This window comes from Carex rostrata, chromosome 32 (assembly GCF_964058835.1).
Source record: "Carex rostrata chromosome 32, lpCarRost1.2, whole genome shotgun sequence".
Lineage (NCBI taxonomy): Eukaryota > Viridiplantae > Streptophyta > Magnoliopsida > Poales > Cyperaceae > Carex > Carex rostrata.
Genome location: NC_135949.1, coordinates 168,548 through 176,429, shown reverse-complemented (window position 1 = coordinate 176,429; position 7,882 = coordinate 168,548). Strand labels below are relative to the sequence as shown.

General features: G+C 35.5%; 1 protein-coding gene across 1 annotated transcript; it reads right to left on the bottom strand.

The window, feature by feature from the left end:
• Nucleotides 1-3,777: 3,777 nt before the first annotated feature.
• Nucleotides 3,778-5,114, bottom strand: LOC144548024 (chalcone synthase 8-like). Its single transcript, XM_078296716.1, has 2 exons — nucleotides 4,933-5,114; nucleotides 3,778-4,825 (listed from the first exon to the last, which is right to left on the bottom strand). The coding sequence occupies exons 1-2, from the start codon at nucleotides 5,096-5,098 to the stop codon at nucleotides 3,855-3,857; spliced, it is 1,137 nt and encodes a 378-aa protein (XP_078152842.1). The 5' UTR covers nucleotides 5,099-5,114; the 3' UTR covers nucleotides 3,778-3,854.
• Between the last annotated feature and the right edge of the window lie 2,768 nt (nucleotides 5,115-7,882).

Genomic DNA, 7,882 nt, shown 5'->3' with positions numbered 1-7,882 from the left:
CATTATTTCTCAGTCAAAGGGGATCTGCACAGTGAAGGGCATAGATGGTCATTTTGTCAGAAAATTCAGTATTTTCACATTTTTAAAAGAGGAACTTTAAAATCCCATAACTTTGTACAGGAAAGTCCAAATAATGCAAAATTTAAGTCTATTTCATATGTTTTTTCTGTGTTCTATCTGACTGTGAAGTTGCTTTTTGCAATTTAGTCCTTCTATTTATCAGTATTGACTGATCTATCAATATAGGTCAAGACAGTGCTTTCATTGCACTTCTTCATGGCAGTAGCACTCCTTAGAGTACACATCATTGGATGTGAAGCATGAACACTACCTGAGACTGGTTGAGAGTATCTTACACATGTACCAGGGTCTGGTTAGGTCCATAACACCATTTTAAAGGTTCAAATCCACTGTTTCATGACAGTGAGTAAAAGAGAGAAGATCAAAGCTTCATAGTTCATCAAATAATTACTTTAGAACATCTTAAAGGCATCAGAACATGGCCATGTGCAAAAAGGTTTCTAGAACCCATGAAATCAGATTTTTCATGCATTCTTTCAACTTGATTTGGACACCATCATTGAGACTTCATAGGAACAAGAGTACAAATGGCTTAATGTGACTAGAAGCACTGCCTATTTGCATCTGAGTCCTTAGTCTCTCACTATTTTTTATATAGGTCCATCAATTCCTTTATATTGCACAATCTAGTGTGCATGAGTTATTTTATAAAGGAATTAACTTCCCCATATACACCATAGGTCCATATAGAAGGAATTAAAGGGGGATACCAGCTGGCTCAACCCCAATAATCCTTAGACATCTTTATTCCATGATTTCTTTAATTCTTTTAGCATAAATAATTGAAATAAATCCAATGTAAAAGGATACCAGCTGGCTCAACCAGTAGATTTTCATTACTCAACCATTTTTGAAAGAATTAAAGAAATAAATTTTAAAGAAAAAGAAGAAAGAGACAGAAAGGCATTTTTTTTTGTATATTTTATATATATATATTTTATATTTTGTTTTAAAACTGCAGGAGAACACAAGATATCATAAAAGGAGCTCAAATATACTAAAATAATGTTTTATTATATTTGTTTATCGTTCAAAATATAAATATGCAAGGAAAAGGTATTTTTGTAATCATTAGGCCTATATACCCTTAGTTCTTCATAAAAGAACTTAGGTCATGGATAGGCCATCACATTTTAGATATCTAAGAGGTAATAGAATAGAAAAAAGGAAATATACTAAAAGAAATAAAGAAAAGATGCATATCAGCAAAAGGAAAAAAAACATGAAATTCAAAAAGGAGGATCTTTATTCATGAAGAAATATATAGAAAACACTTAGCCATCCATGGCTTACATCTTTTCAAGCTATGATTACCTATTAAAAGGGTTGCTACAGTAGCAGAAGAAGAAGGAGACCTCCAAAGAGCTAATTTGCTATGTTTTAAGGGCTTTCCTAATTGTATCTAACCTAGGAGAGGTTTTGCATATGGGGAAGCCGATTTAACATGGGCTATGGGTGCCATTATATAGGCAAGCCTCAGATTTAGGGTTTAGCACCAGCTGATGTGTCTTTCATCTTGACCATCAGGTGTTTGATCACTGGTGCAGCTTGATTAGCATCACCCCATGCATATCCTTCTCAGAGAATCATCCAATTATGTTTAAACACATCACTCATCATGAGCTGGATTGATTTGAGCCCTTGGATTGCTTGCTAGGGCATTGAAGCATTGAACGGCATGAGAGCCCTTGATGTACTGGCACATAGAAGAGGGAGGGTGTAATGCGTGCTCCCATCTTCCAGGAAGAGATTCCCCTATTTTGGAGTCACTCTATAGCCCTTAAACACGTGTCCTGGGGACCATCCAGGGTATTAACGACTGTAGCAGCCTAATTTGGCATTCTGTGCATTAGCCGTGTAGCATTTCATGTAATCAATCATTTCTTTCCATGTCTTATCAAATTAACACTGCATTACGTGTCGTGTCCATGTTATGAGCATGTCCTGAGCTTCTTGCATCCCAATTTTACTTATCTCAACTGTACCAATTTTCAATCTTGCTTGCTTGCTTCCCGGGTTAATTTGAGAGGGAAGAGTATTATTCAAATTGGAGAGAGTGCAGAGCCCAATAGAGGGGATCGAGGGAGTTTTATCAGCTTCACATGAGCATTGATCCAATTTGCGTCCAACTTAGATGAATTTGGAGCTTGGATTCGGGCTCAATGGCGTGAGAGAGAGGAAGAAGAAGGCTGTCGGAACTGGGGCCCCACATGTCAGCGTCTCTGATTCGATCCTTCTCTCCCTTCTATTTCTTCTTTCTTTTATCTGCGCTTAGCGCATCATGAGCCCGCATAGGAGGCAGTGACAAGGTGCATAATGCTCCGGGTGTATGCGGACCGAGGGGACCATCAGCGCTTCAGCGCGGTTCCATTTAAAAGGCCATATAATTAGATGCGCTTGGCGCATGATGAGCCTAAACACTGACTCATTGGTGGATGAAGCTCAATCTTTCATATGCTGGCTTCATCTATCTCCTGACTCCAGCGAATATAAACCCTGAGCCATTGACACGTGGGCCCAGGTTCAGGAGACCTGCTTTGAGGCTTCACATGTTTGAATAAAAAATGCTAAGGGTACCCTGTGCCTTGTGGCACCAACCAGGGAATGCCATGTTAGCAGATATTATCATATATTCTAGGTTTATCATGCAGAATATTATCATATATTCTAACATGCCATTATCCATTCATCTTGGAGAGCCTTCATATAATTTGGCATGTTTCCAAGTGACAATATTGCCGATTTATTTGTTTAGCACCATTTTAGGATACGACAAATGTAAAATTTGATCTCCAACACGTTTTAATAAGGATATAGTGTTCAACGGTTCGGATCGACTGTTTGGAATTTAAAAATGCAAAAATGACTTATAAGCATATGACGTTGAAGTACTTATGGAAGTGTATTAGCCGGTCTCATAAAATAATATATATGTAAATGGCCCAAACTTTCCCCCCTCCCCGGATCCCAAATTCTTCAGGACCGGCCAAGTTGAGGTGGTTAGGTCTTTACCAGCTAGCTATCATTTTCGATATGTACTGTGACCGGGGCTTGCATGGGTCTGTTTAAGCAATGGTGCCCTGAGACTGTTGCTTCACTTGCCGTTGGATGAGATGACGGTTATCCTAGAAGATGTCAGTTTTTTGTGGAGTTTGCTAATTACTATAATGCTCATGATGGGTGTGGAGTACGGAGACTTTGGGAGCTGATACATGAGTTGTTAGAATACACACCAGAACAACTGTGTATGTCTATCAATTTCCAAACTTTCTAAATTAAGGTTGACCGCTGAAATTAAACATTCGAATGATAGTTACGTCTGATCGAAGTTTTTTCGTCCACGGTCGCCTTCTTGGTGAAGATATTGCCGTCCTTGTCTTACTCCTCATTCTAAACTTGCTGGACATGCTGACAACGTTGAAGATCGGTGAACTAAATGATCAACCCCAAGGCAATAGTTGAATATTAATCCTGCAAGACGAACTTGTAAAAAATGTGCATAGCAAATCATAATTCATACTTTATAAGAATATAACATAATATACCGTACCATACAATATCAAAGCTGAAATAACATGCATACTGCACCGTCTTATATATATAATATAGCTAAAAATAACATTACACAACATATATAGTATGAATTTCATAAAAACCGAAATACAACATAACACAACATAACACAACATAACATCATATAAATTACATTTCAGAACTTGCATGAAACTTATTTATACTTGAAATGCAACCAGACAGAGCACGGTAGGTATCAATTAATTCGGGATTGCTAAAGCACGGAGAACAACTGTCTCGATTGTAAGACCTGGACCAAACCCTAAGAGCACCCCAAATTCTGCTCCTTCGCCCGTGGTGGCCTTTCCTTCTTTCCTTGATCTCGTCCTCATCTCATCCATGACAAAAATCACACTACCACTCTCCATGTTACCGAACTCCGCTAACACATGCCTGGATGGAAGCAGCTTCTCCTTCTCAAGGTTGAGCTGAGTCTCTATTCCATCTAGAATCTTCCGTCCACCCGGGTGCACAATCCAAAACAGAGAATTCCAGTCTGAGATCCCCAGAGGTTCAAATGCCTTAGAGAGACACTTTCTAATGTTATTGGTGATATGAATCGGTACACTTGGTGACAAATGCATGACAAGGCCCGCATCAGTCATGTGGCCACCAACAGCATTCTCTGTCCCAGGGATGATGGATTGGCCTGTTGAGTGAATCTCATATAAAGGGCATTCAACAGACATGTCCGGGTTGGAACCAACAATAACAGCTCCAGCGCCATCACCAAACAAAGCCCGGACAACGAGGGTATCTGTGGAGGCATTTGGAAGGTCAAAGAAGCTGCGATTGGTCTCGGAGCAGATAAGAAGAATGCGAGCACCGGGGTTGTTCTCAGCTAGGTCTTTCGCTAGGCGAAACACAGTACCACCTGCATAGCAGCCATGGATGTAAAGCATATAGCGGTTCACCGTGGGTTTAAGACCCAAAAGGTTGACTAATTGGTAGTCCGGACCAGGCAATTGAAGACCGCCAGTCGCAGTATGGAAAATGAGGTGGGTAATCCTTGATCTTGGTTGGCCCCACTCTTGCAAGGCCTTCTCGGCAGCATCCATACCTAGTGACGTCACCCAGGGAGCAAGCAAAGCCGTCTGCCTGTCTAAGGATTGCTCCTTGATCTTCTCATCTGCTAAACAAAAGTAACGCTTTTGAATCTTCGACAAGGTACCTGCGATCCAAAAAAGTTTCTTAAGCATTTTGTTGAATTTATTGTACTTAAAAAATATTGATGCATGGGTTGGAAGATTTAAGCAAAGGAATAAGGCTAGTGATTACATATTCTAGTAAACTTTTCCTTGAGATCAGTAAGGTGCTCGCTCTTGGTAAGCTGAAAGTAGTAGTCAGGATAATCTGATTGATAGATGAAGTTCGGTGGAACAGCTGTGCCAATAGCAAGAACCACAGCCTTGCCTTCAACAGTCTTCTTATTGTCTTGTGCCATTTTTATTCCTTTCCAAGTGGTTGCCAAAGTAACTCTATTTATAGGGTAAGTTCGAGGAGGATTTGAAGACGTCTTAGAATTGGTTCCAATTCTAAGTATACGATATCATGTAAGAATATTGAGTCCAACTTTCAGAGGATCCCCATAAAATTTATTCATTCAAGTATACGATGCATACCTAGCTAATATCTCCATTTTATTATTAAGCACGTTGAGTGTCCGATCCGCCAACAGCTACGATTGAAAGATGTAATTTCGGATTTAATCTTAGCCCTCCAATCACACAATCTGTCTTCTTTTGATTAAATGCATCTGAATAATGTGTAGAAGTCTAAATTTAACTAAAAAAAATACTCGCCACATGTACCGCCACACGATACATCACAATTAAAATTAAACAAAGTCTGAAATTTACCGATATAATTATCTGTTTCCTTATTTCTTCATTTTTCAATTGAACCGGCTCTACTTTACATTTTTATACAGCGAATCACAATGGAAATCATTTTTTTTCTTCATTTCCTTATTTCTCTTGTTTTGTTTCTATAGATATTATCGTGAGTAATCTAGAATATGTTTTATCAATTTTGTTTCTATATATCAATTAAAATCATTAAAGCACAAATTAGACGGGCCAACTTTTTCTCTGGCTTAGGTGCTGGTGCAAACATAAACCAAAAATTAAGGTTTTGTTTGTCACTTTGTGTTAATTCAAGAATATAATTTCAGATAAATTATTATTTTTAGTATTATCTTTCTTATAATTTTCTTTTTTGTTGGTTTAATTTTTTAATCAGTGTCTGTGCCTCGGCTGAGCTCCCCTCTTGTTAGGAGACTGACAGCTGCAAACCTTGACGTTTTCTTTATCAAATTATCTCAGGTATATAGTGCAAGGTGATTACAATTGTACTTGAAAATAAAAGATTATTTTTGTTTATTACAAAACTGTATCATTTCTTCTTAATATATGTATTTTGACTGTGCATGTGGATATAGATGAAAGGGATTTTGTAATAGAAGCACTAAGGTCAATTGCGGAATTGTTGACGTATGGTGATCAGCATGACCCATCCTTCTTTTAGTGAGTTGTAGCCATCCTAGATACTTAATTAACTTTGTTTTTTTACTCCTAAAGTAAAAGCTTTATCCTCTCTTGATAATATTTTTCTTATTTTTTCATCTGATTTCAATTAGAACATTTCTTTAGCATGGAACATTTTTTTTTTATAGTTTTTGTAATATTGTATTAAAATAATTTTTCAAGATGCAAAAGAATGATGCTATTAGGGTGCTATACATTTATAGAAGAGCCTACCAATAGATATTTAATAGTTTTATTTAAAGTTTCGTTATTGGTTTGAAAATGTTGCATGTGTGAAAATTAAATTTGTATTAAGAACTTTGCACTGAGGCTTAGTTAGGCAAATTGACGATTTATTATGTGATATTTAGAGGATTGAGATTAATATGTTTTTTTTTCTATTTTTTTTAATGAAAATATGTCATTCTTTATGATTTATTTTTTCTTATAATATATTTACGTTGCAACGCACGGGCACGATACTAGTATATATATATATATATATATATATATATAAATTTTATGGTGAATATATATATCATATATAAATTTGGTACTGTTATATATATCATAATAGACGAATATAAAATCATATATAAATTTGCCACACGATACGTTACAATTAAAATTGAATAAATTCTGAAATTTAGCGATATATTTATCCGTTTCCTTATTTTTTTTGTTTCCATATTTCTCCTCTTCAAGTGAGAAGACTCCACCTTCCATTTTCTTATTTATTGTTTCCTTACTTCTTCGTTTCTATACGGATCACAATGGAAATCATTTTTTTTTATTTCCTTATTTCTCTTTCTTTGTTTCTATACATATTGGTGTGGGCAATTTAGAATATATATATATTTCCGATATAGAATATATCAATGTGTGTGTGTGTGTGTGTTCTAAATTGAAAACAAAGAAGAATATAAATTGAAATGTGTGTGTGAATATATATTTTTCTTATAATATGTGTGTGTGTGTGTACATATCCTATACATACACACGATAACATTTTTTATTTATGTTTTTGGATATCATATTATATGTTGATATTGAATTGTTGTATGATATTTGATATTAGATTCGAATAGAGCTATTATTTGATATCATTGGCACTTGAAAATAAAAAATCATCATATCATCAAATTGTTATCAGAGATCACGATTAAAGTTAATTAAAAATACGTAATTATATAAATTTTCTATTAACATGTATTTGAATTTTGAGATAATTATTATTTTCATTGATATATTTGTTTCTTATAATATGTCCCCGTTGCAACACACGGATACGATACTAGTTATTAGTAATAGAGGTTATTTCCATCTCTCTTCTTGGCAAGCATGTGTTCATCATTACGCAATGGTTACAGCTGGTTGATTTAATCTCAGTTGACTAACAAGTTGTATTATTTTTTGAAGATTGACTAATAATTAAGTTGCATTATTAGTAATATATATAAAAGTTCTTTCCTTCTCTTTTCTTGGGAAGCTGTGTCTATCAGTAGGTTTGGTAATGGTTGGTAGCTGATTTAATTAATCTCAGTTTACTTGTAAGTCGTACTATAAATAAAATATTAGGACTCAAATCTTTTATATATATAAAAGCGCTTATACTTTTCTATAAATATGTATGATATATATTGGCATATCAATAAGTCGTTTTGGTATTTTAAGAGTCCAAATAATTGATCCAAACCGTTCAA

What these genes read in the sequence shown, in the direction of transcription:
- LOC144548024 (XM_078296716.1), bottom strand. Translation starts at nt 5,098, where the DNA reads ATGGCACAAGACAATAAGAAGACTGTTGAAGGCAAGGCTGTGGTTCTT. An exon ending in GGAAAAGTTTACTAGAATAT is followed by an intron (nt 4,826 to 4,932) that starts GTAATCACTAGC and finishes TTTGGATCGCAG; the next exon opens with GTACCTTGTCGAAGATTCAA.